The sequence below is a fragment of the Palaemon carinicauda genome, chromosome 30 (assembly GCF_036898095.1).
Source record: "Palaemon carinicauda isolate YSFRI2023 chromosome 30, ASM3689809v2, whole genome shotgun sequence".
NCBI lineage: Eukaryota > Metazoa > Arthropoda > Malacostraca > Decapoda > Palaemonidae > Palaemon > Palaemon carinicauda.
The window spans coordinates 29,383,123-29,410,806 of NC_090754.1; the positions used below are offsets into that span (position 1 = coordinate 29,383,123).

General features: G+C 43.9%; 1 protein-coding gene across 7 annotated transcripts in view; it reads right to left on the reverse strand.

Moving 5' to 3' along the window:
• LOC137622964 (cytochrome b5 reductase 4) overlaps positions 1–27,684 on the reverse strand; it is a 200,037-nt gene that overhangs the window by 57,143 nt on the left and 115,210 nt on the right. For all 7 annotated transcript variants that reach the window (XM_068353564.1, XM_068353559.1, XM_068353565.1 and 4 more), the window contains one exon: positions 3,999–4,211. In XM_068353564.1, the coding sequence (XP_068209665.1) occupies positions 3,999–4,211 (213 nt within the window). The remainder of the gene's footprint in view (positions 1–3,998; positions 4,212–27,684) is intronic.

A 27,684-nucleotide genomic window follows, 5' to 3' on the forward strand; every position in this document is an offset into this window, starting at 1 on the left:
TACTTGTGTATCCCTTGCAAGCAATTGCTGTAACCTCCCCCCAGTATTAAATATAAAGAGTTTCCTTTATCAAGGCAACTCGAACGAAAGGGTTCTAACACCTAAGGATAGAAAAAGTGTACATTGCCACTGCCCCTTCTAATTATTTAATACTGTGGGGTAAGAATAACTGATTTCTAATCAGAGTATTGAAGGAATTCTATTTTTTCAACATAGGTTCGGTCTCAGCAGAAGCCTGCACAAGGGTACCCAAGATATGTTAGAAATTAACTACTGTATAATCATACTATAGTTTTCTGTTTGCAGTATATACTATATTGCAAAATACTGGCTACTGTATAATTATAAACTGTAGTTCAGCCAGTGTGCTGCCGGTACGGCTAGCATCTGGCGGCACGGTCCAGCCGGCATGACGCCGACTTAACTAGGAAATAGAAAAGACACATATTTGTGTATCCTATCCAGCCCATTTGCTGTGGCCTTCCCTTCCAATATTAAAACCATAGAGTTTCCTGAGCAGGGAAGCTCAAAGATAATGGTTCTAACCTTTAAGGATAGAAAGTGTACTACCACCGGCCCTTTTAAATTATTTAATATTGTAAGGTAAAACGTAAACTGATTTTTAATCAGAATATTTTAGAAATTCTATTCTTTCAATATAGGATTGGTCTCAGCAAACACCTGGGCAAGGATACCCAAGATATGTTGGAAAATAGCTACTAGTATAATATATACAATAGTTTTCTATCTGCAGTATATACTATACTGCAAATATACTGACTACTGTATAAACATATACTGTAATTCAGCTGGCATAGCTAGTCCCTGCCGGCACAGTCCGGCCAGCATGCTAGCTGAAAGAGAGAGATAAAGCATGGAGTGAAGGCTGCCTTATTACTGTGTATGTCTACACTAAATAAGGATGTAAATATATAATTTACTGCCTTCACCAGAAAGAAGGTTCAAATGGAAGGGGAGAATGCACCATTCAGGCTTCCATCTAACCACAAGTACCATCGCCGGAAAAGTCCGGCCAGCACATGGCCGGCAGTACCCGGCAACAGGACTTGTGGCCAGCAGTCCAAGGGAGGACTGAAGAACCTTGGTGACAGAAGACTTCCCTCCAACAGCCATCATGGCTGCCGGCAGCCGCCATAGCTGCCAGCAGCCGGCAGTCGTCATGGCCGTCAGAAGTTGTCATGGCCGCCGACAGCCGTCATGGCCGCCGGCAGCTATCATGGCCACCGGCAGCCGTCATGGCCCCTGGCAGTCGGTATACAGCTGTTATGTAGGAGTCTGGCCGGCCCCGCAACCCGCCGGCAATCGGTGAGATTGCAGGACAACGGCCCAAAGAGTTGCGATGGCTAGGCCATCACTAAAGGACAGAGGGGGGAGGGAAAATGGTCCTGTATGAGGTGTAGAAGGAGCCAGCAGGGTTGCTGGTCCTACCACACCCCTAAATAACTGTTTCAGTATCGGCGCCATCCTAGGCAGCAGGAGAATATATCTTCTCCAGCTTGGGGTCTGCCAATACAGTTAAGGGGATGGCGGCAGTGCCGCCTCCTCTCAATAAGGGGGAAACAGAGTTCCTAGGAGGCAGAGGAATGTCTATTCTTCAGCCTAGGGTCTGCGAGCACAGGACTAGTCTCCTAGACCGCAGGGAGAAGGTGGCGGCATCATACAACCACTTCAAGTGCGGCCTAAGGAGGTCTAGCCTTCTATGCCGGCAGCCTAGTCCGGCAGGGGAATGACTATTCACCCTGCCGGCCGGCTGCCGGCAAAGACCATATACTCTGGGTTCTGACCGAAACCCAAAGCCTGATATCTGCCGGCCAAGGGAAGAGACAGAAAACACTAGTCCAGTCAAGCCTGAGTGTCTACTCAAAGGCAAGACTAACTAGAGTTGTAGCCTGAGGCTACACTCTGAGGGAAGGAGAGATTACCCTTAAATCTCCACTGGAGACGAGTATCGGTTTATATAATAATTCTGGGAGATATCTATCTCCGCCTGAATTGATAAAACGATACACGACGGTAAACGGGGAAATGTCTGAAAGTATACTACATCGCCTAGGTTAGGTTACCTAAATCACCGAAATTCTAATGTATACGATCAACATAGAAAGAGGAAAAGTTATGCATACCATAAATATCTTCACAAGTATAATTATGTCTAAATAGCTTTCATAATCAATTAATTAATGCTATTTCAACCGGGAATGTTGTTCTACTAACTAAATTACACATGCCTAACGAACGACAGCGCCCATGGCGCCTCCCATAACAGGCCTAGCTCCTAAGCACAATAAATTACTCTTAAATTCACTGTGAAACAGGAGCTAAAATATACACATTGTAAAGAATCAATACTCAACTTTCCAGAGGCGAAAGAAGCTGGAGATTGCATAATAATCCTCGCAGAATCGATCGAAAAGGTTAGATCAACAGGGAACACCACCGTGCGAAATCGCTACAAAATTAGGAATGACCGCCATCTTGAATATGGCGCCATCTTGATACCCAATAGTAGTATGGGAAATAGGGTAACCTTGATAACGGCTCCCCTTCCAAAATTGCCACTCTTCCCCCCTCAAAGCGAAAACGCTATTCGGGGTGAAGATCGCTATGTGTCGTATCAAGATATACGTCCCCTGATTTATGCGATATCCTTAAGAGAATGTTAAGGATATTCGAGCCAGGAGTTAGAATTCTGGACACCTAAAGGTAAATTCTCTGGGAATATCACTGTAGTTCATATATCCCTTGGAAGCTACTATTAGGAACCTTCCATCAGGATGACATGGCTTGAGCCCAAAAAATTCCTTTTATAAAGTGACTTCAAGTATTGGTAAGGTGAAAAAGTTCAAATATTTGCCAAAATGACAGTTGATAGTTTGCTTAGGATATTCTGTATAATTTAGTGAACAGTGATGAGAGTAGTTAATTCTTCCCTAAGGACACATATCGTACATATGGAATGTCATTCTTTTATGGATAGAAGACAGAGTCTCTGGTAATTCACGACAGAAAATGTGAGCTATTTTATGATTGAGGAGTTGTGATTAAACAATATAAACATTTCATTCAAACAATATAAACATTTCATTCAGGAAATATAGCATAAATTAATGTCTTAAATTCTACATTGGATGCTGTGATTGAAATGTATGAACTTAAGAGTGAGGATCATTTTAGCACAATCTTTATCTGCGACTTCTTAGTGTTATAGTAATACATGAGTACAGTAATAACGTACTTATCATTAAACATTGTACATTAGCTATTTAATCAACAGTTAATACACTGGTAACTCCTACCTTCATCCTAAAATAGTGCAAACATTAAACTTTCTAGAAATAATACAAATTGTGCAAATAAATTACCAAAATGCTTTCAGTTTTAATGTCTTAATACTATTCAAATATTTGGATTAATACCATCTTAGAGCTTTTACATTCTGAAGACAAACATGGGTTATGTTGGCTTTATGTGTTGAATAACAAAATCATATACTATTTGACCAATATCATACCCTGGAGGGTATCTATGATTGGAATATTGATCCTGTAATAAAAATCATCACACTATCTATTCATATTCAACATAACTATAAAGTATAGCTTGGCATATTTTCCCTTTAAGAGTTGAGGCATTTAAGGAGTTTTCTTTACATTTAATTCCTATCTTGTCCACTTTCTACGTGAATAACTATTTGGTCCAAATACTTGTATATCAAAATCTTTATAACTATCATTTACTGTACTTTTCATAAAAATAAAATGTTCTAGCACTTCTCTCACCAACAATTACATGAGCCTTTATAAGATGAGCTATTTCCTCATGTGCTATTTTTTCAATTATAAGATTCCATCCACAATGACCTCACCTACTACTGTACCAGACTTTGGCAAATTATAATGGGGAAACATGAATTTCTCATAATACTATAGAAGTTTACTGTATTTACCCATAACTGAAAAACATAAAATTATATTTACCTCTTTATCCTTTGATTTTACGTAATTTCCATTTCCCTCCAGAGCTTTACCAATATTACTCCATCGTACACCAGGTTCTAATTTATTTAACATTACATCTACTTTTCCAGTGCCATTTCCCGTTTTTAATTCAAAATCTTCCGATACAGGTTTATGGAAATCTAAGTGTACTGTATACACCATGTCTTGTATGTAGCATATAATCTTCAGTTCCTGAAATGATGAAGAATTAAAGGATGTATGAACAATGCTGAACAGTAACACTAATATAAACATAAATATGAAACAATGTTAATCAAATTCAATATCAATTGTCTTCTCCCTCCAAAGAATTAACTGGAGCATTTTGGTCTTGTTATTTTGATAATATGAAGTTTCAAAAGTTCCGTTTCTCTGTAGAACTAGTAACCATCTTTTTGTGAAGAGGCATGTTTCTCCAAAACAGTTTGCTTTAGATATATTGCAGTCATATTGCAGTACTGTACAGTATGTAAACTTGTAAAAAGTTGCAAAAATAATTACAGGTAGTCTTCATATAAAAATCAAACAATGGAATTTTAATCATAAAATTTGCTTTCTTTATACTCCCCTGATGTTCATATTACCTTTCGTCCAGAAGCTTGGTTTATATATGTTTACCCCTAAAATATAATAAAATTTTCACTTTCTTTACTTTTCTTAGATACATGCCTCTAGTAAAGTAATGAAACAGTAGCAGTTAATGGCAAGAAGCAAAGTACCAGGGCCTATTTGTTATTTTAGTTCCTCAGTTGATATCGGTTCAACTTTGAAGTACAGTACTGTACATCTTTTCCAGATTGGTATATGTTTTATAAAGCTTTAAAATGTCTTTCTCTGGACTTGTTGGTAATTACTACACAGTGACAGTGCTGTGATTTAAACTGCTATTGTGAGGCATACAAATGCCTTACTGTTCCTCAGAGGGAACATATATTCCAATTTCGAGTACTAATGAAACTTGCTTTTAGTTCTAGGGGATATCCAGGGAAGACTGGTCTAGTTGTTTATAGTGGGGATGATGATAAATATGACATGCCAGCACCTTTATCTAATACACACTTAACTAATCAAGTTTTGACAGTCATGGGCTTCAGAGCTATCAACTTATTTAGCTTCCTTTGTTTAATCTAAATATACCAGAGAGTCTTCGGATGTAGGAGCTAATTCTGATCTTACCTGTCCATTTGCTAACCTCAACCTGACCTATTAACTAGGGTGTAGTGGTAATAGTGTGCTATCTAGTAAGGGTTCTGGATGTTCATTTTGCCTTTCAGTCGAGATCCTCCCACATAGCCTAAAATTCTTCAATTACCTTACATCCTTCTGGAGCTAATCCGTTGCATTCCTGCTTCCCTAGTTGCTATTTTAGACACTTAAATTGTAAAGCAGAGGACCAAGTTGGTTGTCTGGATCCTTATATCACTTCACTTGCTAAAGTATAGATGGTGTTTCGCTCTTTAATAAAGTTAGTGATATTTCTGCTAAAGCTGATTGGTTGCATCATTTTTTTAATGGCACTTGTGTTACATTTTTTTGCTTGTTCGTACACTAGCTCATCATGGGTTAACATTAGTTGGTTATATGTAAACACTGAATGGTATTTTTATTACAGAAATGAGTCCTACTATTACGAAGACTTAATGAAAATAGGATTATTTAAATTCAGAGAAAAAAATATAAGAAAGAAAAACCAAAGTTTAAATCAGAAGTGGAGAAAAAGATAATTAATACGAAAGAAAGAAATACATAAAACAAAATTATAACACAAGTATACTACATGCATCTTTACAAAGGCTTTGCCTGTATCCATGAACCTGAACTTGAGCAAATGTACAGCAACTACCACACATGATGTAATCAACTGGATTGACGTGCAATACGTTTTATTTTATCGTTTATTACAGGAAGATCACTAATGTCTTGAAAATATCTCTTTTAAACCTTACATAAGTTTTTGCTAAAAAATCTCTCTAATATGTTGTCTAAGGTAAGTTCTAATGCTGTCTTTCCCTGAAGTATTTGAAGACAGTTAATTCTAAGACTAGATATACCTTCAATTCTCCCTCTTTACTGTGGATAAAGTCATTAATTTGTTATCTTAATGACAAAAAAAAGGCTAGTACAGTATTTCTAGTTTTCCTTATTCTTTAAGCCTTCTATATCCCAGACGTTTTGACTTTAATAAAACTAATCAGTTACCTAATCTTGTTCTATTATCCATTTAATTTCCTGTTGGAGCCCTTGGGCTTATAGCATCCTGCTTTTCCTAGTAGGGTTGTAGCTTAGTAAGTAATAATAAGAATTTAACATCATTAACTTTTTTGTGGAAGCCCAGAAACCAATGAGTTTTTGATATGGGGTAATATTTCAGGACTATCCTGTCCTGTTTCAAACCCTAGCCTAACCCTTCAAGTAGTAGCTAGTGATTTTAGTGCACTATTCAGTAGGAGTTATAATGGTACATAGCACATCCGAGATTTCAGATACCCTTGTAGCCTCAAATTCTATAATTACTTTTGACTCTTCTACTGCATAACCCTCAGACTACCACATTTCTGGCCGCTCTTTTGGATACCTACATTTTGCATGGCAGAAGGCTGAGATGGTAGCCTGGATTCTTATATCCCTCTAAAATAACTGCTTGTCTCCTATGTGCCGAGATGCTAGTCTGGATATTTCATCACTCCTTTCGATGAAATAAGCCCCCTTGGCAAAAGTTTATTATTATGTAGTTGGCATGGAAAAATGATATTTTAATTATAAAATAAATTTTTGAATATACTTACCAGGTGAATATATAATAGCTGCAACTCTGCGGCTCGACAGAAAACACACTCAAAAAACTCGCGAGCGATCGCTATGAAGGTTGCGGGTGTGCCCACCAGCGCCAACTGTCAGCCAGATACCACTCTTGCATGTAAACAAACCCTTCAATTCTTCTCGTCCCGCTGCGTCTCTATTGGGGAGGAAGGGAGGGTCTTTAATTTATATATTCACCGGGTAAGTATATTCAAAAATTTATTTTATAATTAAAATATCATTTTTAAATATTTAACTTAGCCGGTGAATATATAATAGCTGATTCACACCCAAGGCGGTGGGTAGAGACCAGAGTTAATTAAGTTTACAGCGTATAAGCTAAGAGTTTTTTCATTTTGACAGTTATCAATATAACAAAACCAAAATATATAGGTACCTGGTAAGGAAGTTGACTTGGACGATTACTCTGCCTTGTAAGTCTGTCTTCCTCACGGAGCCCAGCGATCCTCTTAGGATGCTGAAAGACTCCCAGGAGCTGAAGTATCAAGGGCTGCAACCCATACAACAGGACCTCATCAAACCCCTAATCTGGGCGCTCTCAAGAAATGACTTTGACCACCCGCCAAATCAACCAGGATGCGAAAGGCTTCTTAGCCTTCCGAACAACCCATAAAACAATATTAAAAACATTTCAAGAGACAGATTAAAAGGATATTGGAATTAGGGAAGTGTAGTGGTAGAACCCTCACCCACTACTGCACTCGCTGCTACGAATGGACCCAGTGTGTAGCAGCCCTCGTAAAGAGTCTGGACATCTTTTAAGTAAAATGACGCGAACACTGACTTGCTTCTCCAAAAAGTCGCGTCCATAATACTTTGCAGAGATTTATTTTGCTTGAAGGCCACGGAGGTTGCTATATCTCTAACTTCGTGCGTCTTAACCTTAAGCAAACATCGGTCTTTCTCATTCAAGTGAGAATGAGCTTCTCGTATTAAAAAAATCTGATAAAATATGACAAAGCATTCTTTGACATAGGCAATGAAGGTTTCTTAACTGAGCACCATAATGCCTCAGATTTACCTCGTAATGACTTAGTACGGGCTAAATCGAACTTAAGAGCTCTAACAGGACATAATACTCTTTCCAGTTCGTTGCCTACGATCTCTGATAAGCAAGGAATATCAAAAGATTTAGGCCAAGGACGAGAAGGCAGTTCATTTTTGGCCAGGAAACCAAGTTGAAGTGAACAAGTGGCTTTTTTCTGTAGAAAAGCCGATGTTCTTACTGAAGGCATGAAGTTCACTGACCCTTTTAGCCGAAGCCAACCACACTAGGAAAAGTGTCTTGAGGGTGAGATCCTTCAGGGAGGCTGAATGTAATGGCTCAAACCTGTCTGACATGAGGAACCTTAGGACCACGTCTAAGTTCCATCCAGGAGTTGCCAAACGACGTTCCTTAGAGGTCTCGAAAGACTTAAGGAGATCTTGGAGATCTTTATTGTTGGAAAGATCTAAGCCTCTATGTCGAAAGACCGAAGCCAACATGCTCCTGTAGCCCTTAATCGTGGGAGCTGAAAGGGAGCGAACCTTTCTCAGATGTAAAAGAAAATCTGCGATTTGGGCTACAGAGGTACTGGACGAGGACACAGATGCTGACTTGCACCAGTCTTGAAAGACTTCCCACTTCGACTGGTATACTCTAATGGTAGAAGCTCTCCTAGCTCTTGCAATCGCACTGACTGCCTCCTTCGAAAAGCCTCTAGCTCTTGAGAGTCTTTCGATAGTCTGAAGGAAGTCAGACGAAGAGCGGGGAGGCTTTGATGGACATTCTTTACGTGGGGCTGACGTAACAGATCTACCCTTAGAGGAAGACTTCTTGGAAAGTCTACCAGCCATTGAAGTACCTCGGTGAACCACTCTCTCGCGGGCCAGAGGGTAGCAACCAACGTCAACCTTGTCCCTTCGTGAGAGGCGAACTTCTGCAGTACCTTGTTGACTATCTTGAATGGTGGGAATGCATATAAGTCCATAAAAGACCAATCCAGTAGAAACGCGTCTATGTAGATTGCTTCTGTATCTAGGACTGGAGAGCAATAGATTGGTAACCTTTTGGTCAACGAGGAGGCAAAGAGGTCTATGGTGGGTTGACCCCAAGTAGCCCAAAGACTCTTGCCCACGTCCTTGTGGAGGGTCCATTCCGTGGGTATCACCTGACCCCTCCGACTGAGACAGTCTGCCAAGACGTTCAAGTCCCCCTGGATGAATCTCGTCAACAGGGAGATGCCTCGAATTCTTGACCATAAGAGAAGGTCACTTGCGATCTCGAGCAGCGTGAAGGAGTGTGTGCCTCCTTGCTTGGAGATGTACGCCAAAGTTGTGGTGTTGTCTGAGTTGACCTCTACCACTTAGTTTCGAAGAAGCTTTCTAATATCATCAAGGCCAAGTGGACTGCTAATAGCTCCTTGCCGTTGATGTGCATGCTCTTCTGACTTGAGGTCCACAGACCCGAGCATTCCCGACCGTCCAGGGTCGCACCCCAACCCAAACCCGACGCGTCTGAGGACAACACGTGGTTTGGGTTCTTGACTGCTAGGGATAGTCCCTCTCTCAGACTGATATTGCTGTCCCACCATTTCAGGCATGCCTTTACTGGTTCGGAGACTGGGAATGATACCGTCTCTAATGTCTTGTCCTAGTTCCAGTGAGAGGCTAGATGGAACCGGAGAGGCAGAAGGGGTAGTCTCCCTAGTGAGACAAACTGCTCCAGGGATGAGAGAGTCCCTACGAGACTGTTCCAACTCCTGACTGAATAAACGTTTTCTTTTCAGCATTAGTTGGACTTCGAGCAGGGCTTGACTGCGAATCTCCATCCCCAAATATAGAATAATCTGGGATGGGATCAGTTGGGACTTTTAGGTTGACCAAAAGTCCCAACTCCCTGGCCAGACTCAACGTCCAATGTAGATCCTGCAGACAGCGAAGACTGGACGATGCTCTGAGAAGCCAGTCGTCCAAGTACAGGGAGGCTCGGATCCCCGATAGATGGAGGGATTTTGCCACATTCCTCATGAGCCTCGTAAACACGAGAGGCGCAGGACTAAGGCCAAAGCACAGGGCTCGAAACTGGTACCCCACATTCCTGTAAACAAACCTCAGAAACGGTTGGGAATCCGGGTGTATAGGAATGTGGAAGTATGCCTCCTGAAGGTCGAGAGAGACCATCCAGTCGCCTTCCATAAATGCTGTCAAGACAGCCTGGTAGACTTCATCGTGAAGTTTGTCTTGACAATGAACACATTGAGCGCACTTGCCTCTTACGTACTCCTGCAGTAAACATGGCTGCCAGATCATTGGAGCCATCCCTGAGGGACTTGTTCCTGCAGAGAACGTGGCTGTCAGATCATTGGAGCCATCCCTGAAAGCCTTGTTTATGCATGACATAATTGTACAGCAAAACTTCAAACGCTCGAAAATAGCTCTGAAGTCGACCTGTAAAATCTTGGAGCGTCTCATGGCCAGGCGCCAGGGAGAGTCTATGAGGTTTGAGAAGTCTATCTGGGCAGAGGCAGGAACTCCCAAGCCGAGAACTTCTCTCGTGTCATATCAGACTCTCGCTCTATAAGCCAGCTTAAAAGTAGGGAAAGCAAAGGCTGTCTCCCCCAAACTCCTCCTGGTGATAAACCAGTCGCCTAGCAAACGTAAAGCTCTCTTAGAAGAGCGAGAGAGCACTAGCTTATAAAACAACGGCTTTGAAGTAGCTAGGCCTAGTGTAAGCTCTGACGTTTAGGCGAACGAGGAGCAGCAGTTACAAAAAGATCCGGACAAAGATCCTTAAAAATCAGCATGATTTATTTAAAGTCCATAGAGGGCTAAGCAGCTTTAGGCTCCTCTCCGTCTGACAGAGTCCTCAAGGGAATATCAGTAGGAGGGGGAACAGCAACTTCCTCATCTGAAGGAACCTTGTCCGACAATAGCCGAGTCTCAAGCAAGGGAGAGACCTACCGTGGTGGCAATGCTTTACAAGCAGAGTCCACACACACTGGTGCATTAGTAGCGGACCAGGATGCAACGTCATGTAACTGCTTGACAGTCTGTGAACTGTCAACAACAACAGGTGCGTGAGGACGCACAGCGTCCACTCGAGACTGCTTTGACCGCCTAGTCTGAGCAGTCAAAACAACTCTAGAATGCGGAGGTTGACGCTCAGCGTCAAAACAAGTCAACTCCGATTGTTGGCGAACGTCCTGAACGTCAACAGGAGCATCAGCAAGTGGCCTAACGTCCAAATGTGGCTGAAAATCCACACGAGACAGCATCGAGTGTGGTTCTAAACAACCTGACTGACGTGACTTGGCTACGCCAACGTCAACAGGACGCACAAAGGAACGTTAGGGTGGCTGAAGGCCAGGATCTCGATGAGATAAACGGCTAGGCTCAACGGACTTATCGGCAGAATAGTCTTCCATAAGGGAGGCAAGCTTATTCTGCATGTCTTGCCGTACAACCCATTCAGGATCAACGGGAATGGTTGCGGTAAGAGACGAGGGTAACGTCTGTGACTGCAAAACCTTGCCTACAAAAAGACTCTCGGAGTCTGTGTTACGCTTTTGTTTAGGCGGCGAGCAGTCTTCCGATGACTGCATAGGGTCAGAGCTGTCCTAATGGTTAAAAACAGGACGCTGGACCTGTCCTGAAAGGACTGACTTTCGCTTAAAGGGCCTCGAAACCTTGTTCAACGGTTTCTTATACGAAAAGCCTTCGGATGACGAGGAGAAAATCGTCTCTCTCGCCTTATGGTAGGGGTGATCTTGGTAAGATACACCTGATACCAAAGAGGGAACGTCTGTTCGCTGATCAAGGCCTCTCGAACCCATAAGTCGTACGACATTACTTCTCCCCTGGGCTTGGGAGCTTGCAAGAGGTCCCGGACTAGGCGAACGACAGGCACGAACAGACGAACCCTCGGTCGCAACACTGATAACACTTTGCGCAATATCACTTTATCACTACAATTTTCTGTTTTGCACTTAATTCACTGAAATCGAATTTTTTAACAATTCACATTAGGTATGAATAAAACTGATTTCTACCTGAAGCACGCAATTCTACCCTCTATCAAAAGGTTATAATTGCGAAATCAGTCGTATAATGTAAGCACATTAATACCAGCAAAAAACAGTAAACATATTTTAAGATAAAAAAATCAGTGGCTGGGGAAGAGACTAAACACTAGTTCATTCAAAACTACGTTTTCAATCTCTCACCGTAAAGTGCCTTGGGACGAGAATAAAAACTAAAAACGTTTTATCCTTTCTCCCCGTACAGAGACTAGGGACGAGAGTAACTCGAGAACAACGTTACTCGCTTGGGACGAGATAAAGATCGGAACGTTCTCTCTCCTCTCTCTCTCTCCGTCTCTATCTCTCTCTCTCTCTCTCTCTTGATTTCGCACCGAAGAGAAGAGCCCACTTACCTTTCGTCAATAAACAGGTTATTTGACCAAAGGAAAAAACTGAAAGGTTTTTCAATTAAAAGTTCCTTTAAAATAGTCTTTAAAACATTTAAGCTTTGAAAGAAAAAAGAACAAAACGTCAGAATCGATTAACTCTTTCTGCAAAGTGAAACCGTGATACTCTCTCTCTCTATCGTAACGATAGAGCGCAAACTGCGTAGCATAAATAAACTAAACGTTAGTTCATCTTTGAAACAGTACGAAGACTATTCAAAGAAAAAAACTATCATAAAATATTTACTAAAAATATTTCATTTAATAAGTTTTAAATCATTAGCTCTGTAAAAGTTATTTACGATTGAAAAGGGCTCAACGTTGTTTAACTTCGGTTTCCAAGTTAGGACCGCCTACTCTCAGGAAAGGTCGCATATAAACAAATCATTAAAATTTATTTTGATGTTTATTATAAATGGAAAGCTAATCGAAGAGGCCTAATAAAGGCAGTTGAGATATAAAATATATAGAGGAAAATCTATAATTAATTTATAACGTGATAAGATAATTGCTAAAAGCCTAAAACACACTTCCGTCTAAGGAAGGGAAGGGTCGGCCATTTAAAAGTCAAAGAAAGTCCATACTCTCTCTCTTGTCATCAAAAATTAAATCTATCCAAAAACGAGTTCAAGATTTAAGATGAAGATAAAACACCTGCACTGCGAAAGCTCAAACCAAAATGAAGTACTTCACCAAATATGTTGAGAAAACTCCAGGTTCTACAGCGAGTATTGATACGTCTTGTCGTCAACGTCGACAGAGAAGAATTGAAGGGTTTGTTTACATGCAAGAGTGGTATCTGGCCGACAGTTGGCGCTGGTGGGCACACCCGCAACCTTCATAGCGATCGCTCGCGAGTTTTTTGAGTGTGTTTTCTGTCGAGCCGCAGAGTTGCAGCTATTATATATTCACCGGCTAAGTTAAATATTTAAAATATGATTTCTTTAGGTGAAGTGTTTTCCTTTTAAATACTGTGAAAGATTTGCTAAATCTGTTCAATTTCATCATGTATAAATAGCTATGTGAATCGTTTGCCTTTAGTCTCGGCCATTAGCGCTCCTTATGTTTTTCTCTTACTGGGTGAATGTAGGGATTTGTACCTAAAAAGCTTAAACAAATCTCTTCACCTCATACTTCAGTTGCTGTACGTAGTTTTGTAAGCGATCAGTGATGTCAAGAGAATTATGATGAGGTTTGTGAGTTTGAGAACTAAAATGCAGAAGGCAAATGGTTGTACCAATGATTAGTTAGTTGTCATCAACTGCCTGATAGTGTGGTGGTTCCCAGAGGGGGAGGCATTTTGCAGGGGGAGTGAACAGAAAAATGTTATTTTCATTAGTAAAATAAATTTTTGAATATACTTACCCGATGATCATGTAGCTGTCAACTCCGTTGCCCGACAGAAATCTAAGGTCGGGATACGCCAGCGATCGCTATACAGGTGGGGGTGTACACAACAGCGCCATCTGTGAGCAGGTACTCAAGTACTTCTTGTCAACAAGAACTCAATTTTCTCCTCGGTCCACTGGTTCTCTATGGGGAGGAAGGGCGGGTCCTTAAATTCATGATCATCGGGTAAGTATATTCAAAAATTTATTTTACTAATGAAAATAACATTTTTCAATATTAATCTTACCCGATGATCATGTAGCTGATTCACACCCAGGGTGGTGGGTGGAGACCAGCATACATGTTAACATTAGAAGCTAAGTATCCCGTATTTCATTTTATCAGTTATTCAAAATAACAAACATAAAATAAATAAGTACCTGGTAAGGAAGTCGACTTGAACTATTACTCTGCCTTTTTTAAGTACGTCTTCCTAACTGAGCCTAGCGGTCCTCTCAGGATGCTGAACGACTCCTAGGTGCCGAAGTATGAAGGGCTGCAACCCATACTAAAGGACCTCATCACAACCTCTAATCTAGGCGCTTCTCAAGAAAGAATTTGACCACCCGCCAAATCAACAGGATGCGGAAGACTTCTTAGCCTTCCGTACAACCCAAAAACAACAATAAAAAGAATTTCAAGAGAAAGATTAAAAAAGGTTATGGGATTATGGGAATGTAGTGGCTGAGCCCTCACCTACTACTGCACTCGCTGCTACGAATGGTCCCAGGGTGTAGCAGTTCTCGTAAAGAGACTGGACATCTTTGAGATAGAATGATGCGAACACTGACTTGCTTCTCCAATAGGTTGCATCCATAACACTCTGCAGAGAACGGTTCTGTTTGAAGGCCACTGAAGTAGCGACAGCTCTTACTTCATGCGTCCTTACCTTCAGCAAAGCAAGGTCTTCTTCCTTCAGATGAGAATGTGCTTCCCTAATCAGGAGCCTGAATAGGTAAGAAACTGAGTTCTTAGACCTTGGAAGAGAAGGCTTCTTGATAGCACACCATAAGGCTTCTGATTGTCCTCGTAAAGGTTATGACCTTTTTAGATAGTACCTAAGAGCTCTAACTGGGCAAAGAACTCCCTCCAGTTCGTCCCCCACCAAGTTGGACAGGCTTGGGATCTCGAATGACTTAGGCCAAGGACGTGAAGGAAGCTCGTTTTAGCAAAAAACCGAGCTGCAAGGAACATGTAGCCGTTTCAGATGTGAAAACTATGTTCCTGCTGAAGGCGTGGATCTCACTTACTCTTTTAGCTGTTGTCAAGCACACGAGGAAAAGAGTTTTTAATGTGAGGTCCTTAAAAGAGGCCGATTGGAGAGGTTCAAATCTTGATGACATAAGGAACCTTAGGACCACGTCTAGATTCCAGCCTGGAGTGGACAACCGACGTTCCTTTGAGGTCTCAAAAAACCTAAGGAGGTCCTGTAGATCTTTGTTGGTGGAAAGATCCAAGCCTCTGTGGCGGAAAACCGCTGCCAACATACTTCTGTAACCCTTAATCGTAGGAGCTGAAAGGGATCTTACGTTCCTTAGATGTAACAGGAAGTTAGCAATCTGGGTTACAGTGGTACTGGATGAGGAAACTGCATTGGCCTTGTACCAGCTTCGGAAGACTTCCCCTTTAGACTGATAGACTCTGAGAGTGGATGTCCTCCTTGCTCTGGCAATCGCTCTGGCTGCCTCCTTCGAAAAGCCCCTAGCTCTTGAGAGTCTTTCGAAAGTCTGAAGGCAGTCAGACGAAGAGCGTGGAGGTTTGGATGTACCTTCTTTACGTGAGGTAGACGTAGAAGGTCCACTCCTAGAGGAAGAGTCCTGGGAATGTCGACCAGCCATTGCAGTACCTCTATGAACCATTCTCTCGCGGGCCAGACCGGAGCCAACCAACGTCAGCCGTGTCCCTTTGCGAGAGGCGAACTTCTGAAGTACCCTGTTGACAATCTTGAACGGCGGGAATGCATACAGGTCGAGATGGGACCAATCCAGCAGAAAAGCATCCACGTGAACTGCTGCTGGGTCTGGAATCGGAGAACAATACAACGGGAGCCTCTAGGTTATCGAGGTAGCGAACAGATCTATGGTTGGCTGACCCCACAGGGCCCAAAGTCTGCTGCAAACATTCTTGTGAAGGGTCCACTCTGTGGGGATGACCTGACCCTTCCGGCTAAGGCGATCTGCCATGACATTCATATCGCCCTGAATGAACCTCGTTACCAGCGTGAGCTTTCGATCTTTTAACCAGATGAGGAGGTCCCTTGCGATCTAGAACAACTTCCACGAATGAGTCCCTCCCTGCTTGGAGATGTAAGCCAAGGCTGTGGTGTTGTCAGAGTCCACCTCCACCACCTTGTTAAGCTGGAGGGACTTGAAGTTTATCAAGGCCAGATGAACCGCCAACAGCTCCTTGCAATAGATGTGAAGTGTCCTTAGCTCCTGATTCCATGTTCCCGAGCATTCCTGTCCGTCCAAAGTCGCACCCCAGCCCGTGTCTGATGCGTCAGAGAAGAGACGGCGGTCGGGTTTCTGAACAGCCAAAGGTAGACTTCCTTGAGAAGAAAGCTGTTCTTTCACCACGTGAGAGTAGACCTCCTCTCTTCGGAAACAGGAACTGAGATCGTCTCTAGCGTCATGTCCTTTATCCAGTGAGCCGCTAGATGATACTGAAGGGGGCGGAGGTGGCGTCTCCCTAACTCGATGAACAGGGCCAGCGATGAAAGTGTCCCTGTTAGACTCATCTACTACCTGACTGAGCATCGGTTCCTTCTCAGCATGCTCTGGATGCAATCTAGGGCTTAGTAGATCCTTGGGGCCGACGGAAAAGCCCGAAAAGCTCGACTCTGAAGATCCATACCCAGGTAGACAATGGTCTGGGATGGGACGAGCTGGGACTCCTCAAAATTGACCAGGAGGCCCAGTTCCTTGGTCAGATCCATAGTCCATCTGAGAATCTCCAGACAGCGACGACTTGTGGGAGCTCTTAAAAGCTAGTCGTCTGACGGAGCCGGACACAAGATCATGGTACTGCTGCACAGTCTGTGAACTGTCAACCATGGGGAAGCGAGGAAGTACAGCGACAACCCGAAGCTGTCTAGTCTGTCTGGGTCGTACAGACAACTCCTTATCGGGTTGCTGAGGTTGCCGCACTGCGTCACAACAAGTCACTTCTGCTGGTTGTTGAACGACTTCCCAGTGACACACTGACTCCGTAAACAAAAAATCCTCTAACAAGGACTAAGCTTGGACTGCATGTCTTGCAACAAAGCTCAAGGTCTATGGGAGCAGGTGTGGTAACAGACGGGGTTAGCGACTGAAGTGGAACCATTACCCTCCCTGGAAGCATGTTATGCTTAAATAAAAGTCCATAGGAGGCTAAGCAGCTAAAGGCTCCTCTCCAAATGACAGAGTCCTCAAGGGAATATCAGAAGGAGGGAGAATAGCACTTTCTCATCTACAGGAACCATATCCGAGAAAAGCTAAGTTCTCTCAGTGAGGGTTTCACTGGTGCAAAAGCAGCAGACTAGAAGGCAACGTTATGAAACTGCTTGACAGTCTAGTGAGTTGGCAACAACCAAAGATGTGTGACTGAGGAGCATGCGGTAAGGTATGCAGAGCATGCTGTATGCAGAGCATGCTGTATGTAGAGCATGCTGTAAGGTAAGCAGAGCATGTTGCATGGCGTGCGGCTTATGCTGCATGGGATGAGGCTCATGCTGCATGGGATGAGGCTCATGCTGCATGGTATGAGGCTCATGCTGCATGGGATGAGGCTCATGCCGCAAGGGATGAGGCTCATGCCGCATGCGTTGAGGAGGATGCCGCATAGTATGAGGCTCCTGCCTCATGGGTTGAGGCGGTTGCCGCATAGCATGAGGCTCCTGCCTCATGGTTTGAGGAGGATGCCGCATAGCATGAGGCTCCTCATAGCATGAGACTCCTGCCTCATGGGTTGAGGAGGATGCCGCATAGCATGAGGCTCCTGCCTCATGGGTTGAGGAGGATGCCGCATAGCATGAGGCTGCCTCATGGATAGAGGAGGTTGCCGCATAGCATGAGGCTCCTGCCTCAAGGGTTGAGGAGGATGCCGCATAGCATGAGGCTCCTGCCTCATGGTTTGAGGAGGATGCCGCATAGCATGAGGCTCCTGTGAGGTTCCTGCCTCAAGAGTTGCGTCTGCCTCAAGGGTTGAGGAGGTAGCTGCGCAGAGAGAGGCTCATGCTGTGAAGAATGTGGTTGCTGCATGCGTTGAGGCGGCTGCCTCATAGCATGAGGTTCCTGCCTCAAGAGTTGCGTCTGCCTCAAGGGTTGAGGAGGTGGCTGCGCAGAGAGAGGCTCTTGCCTCAAGAGTTGAGGCTCTTGCCTCAAGAGTTGAGGTTCTAGCCTCAAGAGTTGAGGTTCTTGCCTCAAGAGTTGAGGCTCTTGCCTCAAGAGTTGAGGTTCTTGCCTCAAGAGTTGAGGTTCTTGCCTCAAGAGTTGAGGCTCTTGCCTCAAGAGTTGAGGTTCTTGCCTCAAGAGTTGAGGCTCTTGCCTCAAGAGTTGAGGTTCTTGCCTCAAGAGTTGAGGTTCTTGCCTCAAGAGTTGAGGTTCTTGCCTCAAGAGTTGAGGCTCTTGCCTCAAGAGTTGAGGTTCTTGCCTCAAGAATTGAGGCTCTTGCCTCAAGAGTTGAGGTTCTTGCCTCAAGAGTTGAGGCTCTTGCCTCAAGAGTTGAGGTTCTTGCCTCAAGAGTTGAGGCTCTTGCCTCAAGAGTTGAGGCGGTTGCCGCATAGCATGAGGCTCCTGCCTCAAGGAAAGTGGAGGTTGCTGCATAGCGCTGGTACCTGGCAACTCCCAATGCGGCAGCTCACGCATGGAGGCAGGAGGAGCCTCAACATCATACGTCTGGCAGGGTAGACTGCGCAGAGGTGGAGGAGCGCTCGCAGGAGGAGGTGTGCTAACCTTCTCTGCCTGAAACTCCTGCATCAACACCGCAAGCTGAGACTGCATTGTCTGCAGCATAGACCACTAGAGTTTAAGAAAGACAACAACAAACGGAGCTACTGTCCGTTGAGACTGAGGGTCTAAAACAGCTGGTGCGGCAACAGACGGAGTTACTGCCTGTTGCGATACCACCTGCCTCTCTGGGAGGTGTGCAGTTGTCGTACTGCAGCAAGTCCGAACTGACCCAGTGCTAATGGCACCACCTAGGAGTTGGACTTGCGCGGAAGGGACCGACTTGCACTTAAAAGCTGCAAGATTTGGTCCATGGTTTCTGCGAGAAACCTCTTCCGCAGACGAGGAATAAAAGGGCTCTCTCGTCTTTGTGTGGGTGGGGTGATCACGTCGGCTACGTGAGTTGGTTACACCCGAAACCACGGAGGGAAACGTCTGTTCGTCGATCAAGGCCTGATGAACCCATAAGTCCTTCGACGTTACTTCTCCCCTGCTTGGGAGCTTGTAAGAGGTCCCAGACTAGGCGAACAACTGGCACGAACAGACGAACCCTCGAACGCAACACTGTAACACTTTGCGCTTATCACTTTATCACTTTTGATTTTCTGTTTGCACTTATTTCACTGAACTCGAAACTTTAAGTGGTTTGTACCTGAAACACGCAATTCTATCCTTCATTAAAAGTTAGTAATTGCGAAAACAGTATTACAATGTAACAGAAAAACATAATGAAAGATAAATAATTCAGTGGCTGGAAAAGAGACTAAACACTAGATCAAATAAACTACGTTTAAAATCTCTCACCGCATAAAGCCTGAGAACAAGAATAAAACTCTAGAAACGTTTACCTTCTTCCCCTAAAGAGACTAGGGAGAAGAGCAAAAACGATAACAACGTTACCCGCTTGAACGAAACGTTTATCCTCCTCTCTCTCCCTCCGTCTCTATCTCTCTCTCTCTCTCTCTTGACTTAGAACCTGAGAGATGAGCCCAATTATATATATCGTTAAAACATATTATTGTTAAAGGAAAAAAACTGAAAGATTTCCCAAATAAAAAGTTCCTTTATTAGAATTAAAACCATTTAAGCTAAGAAAGAATGAACAAAACGATAGAATCGTTCTACTCTTACTGCAATGTGACACCGTGAATACTCTCTCTCTATCGTAACGATAGAGCGCAAGTTGAACGTTCTGAACGTCAACAACTGCAGAGACAAAACAAAACGTTAGTTCAACTTTGAAAACAGTACGAGACTATCAAAGAAATTCTTTCAAAAACATTAAAATAGCATAATATGTTAACAGGTAAAAACGAAATGACGGGCTCAAAGTTAATTAACTTCGGTTCCAAAAAAAAAAAAGACCGCCTACTATTAGGAAAGGTCGAATATAAACAAATATAAAAATTAATTTTAATAAGTTTATAATAAAAGGAAGTTAATCGAAGAGGCCTATAAAAGGCGGAGAGATATAAAATAAATCTATAACTTTTGTTAAGCAAAATTAAGAAAGAGAGTCTATACTCTCTTCGACACCAACACTTCCGTCTAAGGGAAGGGTCGGCCATTAAAAGTGAAAGAGAGTTCATACTCTCTTCGTCACCAAAATTAAATCAAATTAATTCCCAAAACTTGCTAAGCTAATGATAAAGCTTCCTGAATAGCGAAGGCTAAACTCTAGAGCAAATACATCACCAAATCGTGAGCAATAACTCCAGAATCTACAGCGTATCCATGTACAGTGAACCCTCGCTACTTCGCGGTTCGACCATCGCGGATTCACCACTTCGCGGATTTTTTCCATAACCCATATATATACAGTAATATATATATATATATATATATATATATATATATATATATATATATATATATGTATGCATGTATTTATGTATATATGTAGGTATGTATATGTGTATACATATAAATATATATATATATACACACACACACACACACACACATATATATATATATATATATATATATATATATATATATATATATATATATATATATATATATATATATATATATATATATATATATATATATATACCTAAAGTAGGAAGATGTGATGTAGTTCTAAGGGAAAAGTATGGGAAATATGTCTGGGTAATAAGCAAAGCTCTACCTCCAGTTTGTTTCTACATTATGATCAGAGATAAATGTAAACAAAACATTGGTTGCCATTTTTTATCGTGCTTTTTAGCATGTTTAGGAAATGCATGATATAAAATCACCTTTAATATTTGTGCCTGTTTTAGTTTAGGGTACTGTAGTACATGCATTAAGTGTTCTGTACATTAAAGGGTAGTTTGTTAACAGTACTACGTACAAGGGAAGGTTTTAAAAGTCTGAATATACATGTTGAATAAATAGGTAAATATGGTGTCACTACTTCGCGGATTTTCACCTATCGCGGCCGCGACTGGAACCTATCTACCGCGATAAACGAGGGTTCACTGTAGGTCTAGCCGGAGGCACGACAGAGGAAAAAATTGAGGTGGTGTTGACAAGAAGTACTGGAGTACCTGACCACAGATGGCGCTGTGGTGTTCACCCCCACCTGTATAGCGATCGCTGGCGTATCCCGACCGTAGATTTCTGTCGGCAACAGAGTTGACAGCTACATGATTATCGGGTAAGATTAATATTGAAAAACCTATGTTCCTGCTGAAGGCGTGGATCTCACTGACTCTTTTAGCTGTAGCTAAGCAAACGAGGAAAAAGAGTCTTTAATGTGAGATCCTTAAAAGAGGCTGATTGAAGCGGTTCGAATCTTGATGACATCAGGAACCTTAAAACCACGTCTAGGTTCCAGCCTGGAGTGGACAACCGACGTTCCTTTGAGGTCTCAAAAGACCTAAGAAGGTCCTGTAGATCTTTGTTGGTGGAAAGATCCAAGCCTCTGTGGCGGAAGACCGCTGCCAACATACTCCTGTAACCCTTGATCGTAGGAGCTGAGAGGGATCTTACATTCCTGAGATGTAACAGAAAGTCAGCAATCTGTGTTACAGAGGTACTGGTTGAGGAAACTGCATTCGCCTTGCACCAGCTTCGGAAGACTTCCCATTTTGATTGATAGACTCTGAGAGTGGATGTCCTCCTTGCTCTGGCAATCGCTCTGGCTGCCTCCTTCGAAAAGCCTCTAGCTCTTGAGAGTCTTTCGATAGTCTGAAGGCAGTCAGACGAAGAGCGTGGAGGCTTGGGTGTACCTTCTTTACGTGCGGCTGACGCAGAAGGTCCACTCTTAGAGGAAGAGTCCTGGGAACGTCCACTAGCCATTGCAGTACCTCGGTGAACCATTCTCTCGCAGGCCAGAGGGGAGCAACCAACGTCAACCGTGTCCCTTCGTGGGAAGCGAACTTCTGAAGTACCCTGTTGACAATCTTGAACGGAGGGAACGCATACAGGTCTAGATGGGACCAATCCAGCAGAAAGGCATCCACGTGAACTGCTGCTGGGTCTGGAATCGGAGAACAATACATCGGGAGCCTCTTGGTCATCGAGGTAGCGAATAGATCTATGGTGGGCTGACCCCACAGGGCCCATAGTCTGCTGCAAACATTCTTGTGAAGGGTCCACTCTGTGGGGATGACCTGACCCTTCCGGCTGAGGCGATCTGCCATGACATTCATGTCGCCCTGAATGAACCTCGTTACCAGCGAAAGCTTTCGATCTCTTGACCAAATGAGGAGGTCCCTTGCGATCTCGAACAACTTCCTCGAATGAGTCCCTCCTTGCTTGGAGATGTAAGCCAAGGCTGTGGTGTTGTCGGAGTTCACCTCCACCACCTTGCTTAGCTGGAGGGACTTGAAGTTTATCAAGGCCAGATGAACTGCCAAAAGCTCCTTGCAATTGATGTGAAGTGTCCTTTGCTCCTGATTCCACGTGCCCGAGCATTCCTGTCCGTCCAGTGTCGCACCCCAGCCCGTGTCCGATGCGTCCGAGAAGAGACGGTGGTCGGGGGTCTGAACAGCCAATGGTAGACCTTCCTTGAGAAGAATGCTGTTCTTCCACCACGTTAGTGTAGACCTCATCTCCGGAAACAGGCACTGAGACCGCCTCTAGCGTCATGTCCTTTCTCCAGTGAGCAGCTAGATGATACTGAAGGGGGCGGAGGTGGAGTCTCCCTAACTCGATGAACTGGGCCAGCGATGAAAGTGTCCCTGTTAGACTCATCCACTGCCTGACTGAACACCGGTTCCTTCTCAGCATGCTCTGGATGCATTCTAGGGCTTGATTGATCCTTGGGGCCGACGGAAAAGCCCGAAAAGCTCGACTCTGAATCTCCATACCTAGATAGACAATGGTCTGGGAAGGGACGAGTTGGGACTTCTCTATATTGACCAAGAGGCCCAATTCCTTGGTCAGATCCAAAGTCCATCTGAGATTCTCCAGACAGCGACGACTTGACGGAGCTCTTAAAAGCCAGTCGTCCAAATAGAGGGAGGCTCTGATGTCTGCCAAGTGAAGGAATTTGGCAATATTCCTCATCAGTCTGGTAAACACAAGAGGTGCCGTGCTTAGGCCAAAGCACAGGGCTTGGAATTGGTACACGACCTTTCCAAAGACGAACCTTAGGAAAGGTTGGGAGTCTGGATGGATGGGGACGTGAAAGTACGCGTCTTTCAGGTCTAACGAGACCATCCAGTCCTCCTTCCTGACCGCTGCTAGGACCGACTTCGTCGTCTCCATCGTGAACGTCTGCTTGGTGACAAAAGCATTGAGAGCACTGACGTCCAGCACCGGTCTCCAACCTCCTGTCTTCTTAGCTACCAGGAAGAGACGGTTGTAGAAGCCCGGGGATTGATGGTCCCGGACTATGACTACCGCTCCCTTTTGTAGCAAGAGCGACACCTCTTGTTGCAACGCTAGCCTCTTGTCCTTCTCCTTGTAGATGGGAGAGAGGTTGATGGGAGATGTAGCTAGAGGGGGATTGCGGCAGAACGGAATTCTGTACCCCTCCTTTAGCCACTTCACAGACTGAGCGTCTGCACCTCTGCTCTCCCAAGCTCGCCAGAAAAACTTGAGCCTGGCTCCCACTGCTGTCTGGAGAGGAAGGCAGTCAGATCCTGCCTTTTGCGGACTTGGAACCCTTCTTGGATTTGCCACGGTGACTGTCGGCACGGGTACCTCCTCTGCTGGAGGTTCTGCCACGAAAGGGCGGGATGAACCTAGTAGCTGGTGTGTCTACTGCTGCAGGACGGAAAGGTCTAGGCACGGAAGGTAAAGCTTTAGACTTACGTGCGGAAGAAGCCATCAGATCATGGGTATCCTTCTGGATCAGTGAGGCAGCCATCCCCTTGATCAGCTCCTCCGGAAACAGACACTTGGAGAGAGGAGCAAACAACAACTCCGACTTCTGGCAAGGAGTGATACCAGACGACAAGAAGGAGAAAAGATGTTCTCTCTTCTTAAGCACTCCCGACGTGTACGAAGCCGCAAGTTCACCAGACCCATCCCGAATGGCTTTGTCCATGCAAGACATGATCAGCATGGCAGAGTCCTTATCCGAAGGGGAAGTCTTTCTGCTTAACGCTCCCAAACACCAATCGAGGAAGTTGAAGATCTCAAAAGCACGAAAGACTCCCTTCAACAGATGATCCATGTCAGAAAAGGACCAGCAAATCTTCGATCGTCTCATAGCCAGCCTGCGGGGAGAGTCAACCAGACTTGAAAAGTCGCCCTGGGCAGAGGCAGGAACCCCCAAGCCGGGTTGCTCTCCCGTGGCATACCAGACGCTAGACTTGGAAGCAAGCTTGGTAGGCGGAAAGATGAAAGCAGTCTTTCCCAGTTGCTTCTTGGACTGCAACCACTCTCCCAAAACCCTCAAAGCTCTCTTGGATGAGCGTGCGAGGACAAGCTTGGTGAAGGCAGGAGCAGCAGACTGCATGCCCAGAGCAAACTCGGAGGGAGGAGAGCGAGGGGTTGCAGACACAAACTGTTCTGGATACAAGTCCCTGAACAAGGCAAGGACTTTACGAAAGTCTAAGGAGGGAGGCGTAGACTTGGGCTCTTCTAAGTCTGAGTGCGGTTCATCCAAATGTGCATGTTCGTCATCCGAAATTCCATCATCCGAAAGCTGAGTAGGAAGTGGCAAAGGCGGAGCAGAAAGCTGAACGGCTGAATCCGGCAGCACGGGTGCATGCGTAGCTGCTGCGGATCCAACATCATGCCGCTGCTGGTCAGTCTGCGAGCTGGCAACAACAAAAGCAGAGTGCTGGTGCGTGGGAGGGACTGCCGTGGGTTGCGGAGCATGCCGTATGGGATGCGGAGCATGCCGCATGGGTTGCGGAGCATGCCGCAAAGAGTCAGAGCCCGGCAGCTCTACAGCACCTTCCCACTGCTGATGCGGTAGCTCACGCATGTCAACGGATGGTGCAGCAAGAACATGCGTCTGGCAGGGAGGACTGCGCATCGGTGGTGGAGCTCTCACAGGTGGAGTGTGGGAGCAGGCAGCCGCAGTATCTGCTGAGCGCACAACCGCGGCAGGTTGTAGGCTAACAGGGGCAGTGTCAACCTTCTCAGCATGATACTCTTGCATGAACGCAGCAAGCTGAGACTGCATAGTCTGCAGCATGGACCACTTAGGGTCTACCGTGGTTGGAGCAGCAACAGACGGAGCAGTAGCCTGTTGTGGAACCACTCTACCTCTCTTGGGAGGTGTGCAGTCTTCGGAAGACTGCGGCGAGTCCGAACTGACCCAGTGGCTACACCTGGGCTGTTGGACTCGCTCGGCAGGGACCTTACGCTTAAGAGGTCGTGAGACCTTGGTCCATCGTTTCCTCCTTGAAACTTCTTCCACAGACGAGGGAATATAGGGCTCATTCGTCTGTATGTGGATGGGACGATCTCTAAGAGAAACGTCCGCAACCACTGAGGGTACATCCGTACGCTGATCAAGGCCTGCCGAACCCTTTGGTCCTTCGACATTGCTTCTCCCCTGGGCTTGGGAGCTTGCAAGAGGTCCCGGACTGGGAGGACGACTGGCACGAACAGATGTACCCTCGTGCGCAACACTGACACTGACACTTTTCACCTCACTTGCACTAACACTTCCCACTGCACTTTTCGCTTTCAGCTCTTTGACATCTGCCAAAAGCTGATTACGGTCATTAGCCAATGACTCCACTCTGTCACCAAGAGCCTGAATGGCACGCATCATATCCGCCATGGATGGCTGAGCACTAGTAGCAGGGTCGGGAGTCACCACTACAGGGGAAGGAAAAGGTTGAGGGGCATGGGGAGAGGAAAAATCCACAGAGCGAGAAGAACTCCTCCTGATCCTATCCTTCTCTAGCTTACGTGCATTTTTGAGGAATTCGTTAAAATCGAATTCCGAAAGCCCAGCGCATTCCTCACACCGATCTTCCAATTGACAGGATTTACCCCTACAATTGGAACAAACGGTGTGAGGATCTATGGAGGCCTTCGGAAGACGCCTAGTGCAAGCCCTAACACTACACTGCCTGTACTTAGGGACTTGAGAATGGTCAGACATCTTGAATTGTAGAAATGGTCAAGGGGGGATTCCAAAAACTAGCAAAGTTCGTTAACAATTAATCCAAATTAATTCCAAAAGCTTGCTAAGCTAATGATAAAGCTTCCTGAATAGCGAAGGCTAAAATCTAGAGCGAATACATCACCAAAATCGTGAGAAACAACTCCAGAATCAACAGCGTATCCAAATAGGTCTTGCCGGTGGCACGACAGAGGAAAAATTGAGTTCTTGTTGACAAGAAGTACTTGAGTACCTGCTCACAGATGGCGCTGTTGTGTACACCCCCACCTGTATAGCGATCGCTGGCGTATCCCGACCTTAGATTTCTGTCGGGCAACGGAGTTGACAGCTACATGATCATCGGGTAAGATTAATATTGAAAATTTACATTTCGTGGTAAACGTCAGTACAGCTTCGAGTAGAAGTGATATGAACAACAGGCGAGTATAAAAATAAAAAAAGCTATAAAAATTCTGTTTACAATAATTTTATCCTACACTTCATATCAAATATTACATAACCAGGAACTCTACAAAGCTGCATTGTTTTAGAGCCTTGTTTATTAATTTTCATTGGTAATACCTTTATTGTAAGTGTATTATATGATGTAAGAGCTGTTTAGTTAGCAGATGCTGGTGATGAAGCTACAGCACTATGTATCTTTGTTTTTCCATTACTTTTTTACTATCATCATTATCATTGCTATCTTACAGGACAATTTTATATTATTGCCACAGTAATATACAGAATAAAGTATTAAAAATATTTATACGCAGGAGTTTAGTATACTACACCACATTAATATGCTTATATATATATATATACTAGAGAGAGAGAGAGAGAGAGATCTAATATTGCCAGTATGCAATTTTAACGTACTGTCCTGTAGCCTATATCATTATTACAATAAAGAACATTCACAGCTCAAGTGTATTTTACATTCAAGTACAGTACAATTAAATTTTAAGTGAATATTTACTAGTGGAATAAAAATCCTTAGTCTTATCTGCAGAATTTCACAGCCACAGGGTGCTGGAAATTTAATGATAGCAGATAAAGAGGTTTCACTGTACTACGTACTGTACAGTATGGTACATTCTGGGAAGATCTGAATGCAAAGGAGAGTCAGAATTATAAAAAATCTTATACAACATGCATAAAGAACTAACTCAACAACAGTGCCAGAGACTGATATCCTTATATCATTGGTAAATCTATTTGCTACTAAGATTTTATCATTCTACGTCATGTGTATTTCTGTACACTGGTTTGCATTGGTTCATACTTTTGCTATAATTTGGTAACAACTTGTAAAAATTATATTGTCTACATTGCTTTTATTTAATAAATGGTGCCATACTATTAGGTGTTAGCTTTTCAAGTTGGCTTCAGCAAAAAAAAATCAGTAAACTTAGTATTTACTTATGAGAATAATTCAGAAAATTATGAAGGGGAACATTATATAAAAAGTGACAGTTGAAAAAAAAAAAACATAATGCGTCCCAAGACAAAGGCAGAACATTAAGGCACTCATTTTTTAATAAAACATTGATACCTTAAACTGTATATAAAAAT